Source organism: Acanthisitta chloris, unplaced genomic scaffold (assembly GCF_000695815.1).
Source record: "Acanthisitta chloris isolate BGI_N310 unplaced genomic scaffold, ASM69581v1 scaffold21987, whole genome shotgun sequence".
In the NCBI taxonomy this organism is placed as follows: domain Eukaryota; kingdom Metazoa; phylum Chordata; class Aves; order Passeriformes; family Acanthisittidae; genus Acanthisitta; species Acanthisitta chloris.
Genome location: NW_008683439.1, coordinates 1,662 through 2,263, shown reverse-complemented (window position 1 = coordinate 2,263; position 602 = coordinate 1,662). Strand labels below are relative to the sequence as shown.

General features: G+C 64.8%; 1 protein-coding gene across 1 annotated transcript in view; it reads left to right on the top strand.

Annotated features, from left to right (window-relative positions):
• Nucleotides 1–602, top strand: part of LOC103806263 (unconventional myosin-XV-like) — a gene marked incomplete at its 3' end in the record, with an annotated part of 9,963 nt that overhangs the window by 7,806 nt on the left and 1,555 nt on the right. Inside the window, exons 25-26 of the mRNA XM_009078944.1 lie at nucleotides 191–286; nucleotides 377–600. Of these exons, the coding sequence (XP_009077192.1) occupies nucleotides 191–286; nucleotides 377–600 (320 nt within the window). The remainder of the gene's footprint in view (nucleotides 1–190; nucleotides 287–376; nucleotides 601–602) is intronic.

The window sequence follows — 602 nt, the reverse complement described above, 5'->3', positions numbered from 1 at the left end:
TGGTGCTGCCAGCACAGCCTGAGCCCATCCCTGCCCCGTTCCCGCGAGGCTGCCAGCCCCATTCTGCACCCCAGTCCTTTGGCAGCCCATAGTCCTCATCCAGCATCAACATCGTGCTTAGCACCATGGTGCCAGCCCCTCGTGGCCTGAGGCTGTCGCCGGGTAGCCACGGGTGCGGGTGTCACCGCAGGAACCAGCGTTTGGCATGCTGACGGCCCCGCTGAAAGCTCCCCTCACCCGGCTGGACGAGGACCTGTGCCACGAGGCACTCAGCCTCTTTCAGCTGGTAGGTGGGACAGTACAGGGTCTGTCACCACAGTCCCCTGCCCACTCCCTGTCTGGGGACAGAGGGAGGACCTGACTGTCCCCATGGCAGATCCTGCGGTTCATGGGGGACCCAGGGCTGGGCGGCCTGCAGGAGACCCTCTTCGGCAACTACATTGTGCAGAAGGGGCTGTCGGTGCCAGGGTTGCGGGACGAGCTCCTGGCACAAGCTGCCAACCAGGTCTGGCGGAACACCAATGTCAACAACGAGGAACGGGGCTGGCTGCTGCTGGCCACATGCCTCAGCGCCTTCACCCCCTCCACCGCCTTCGACAAGT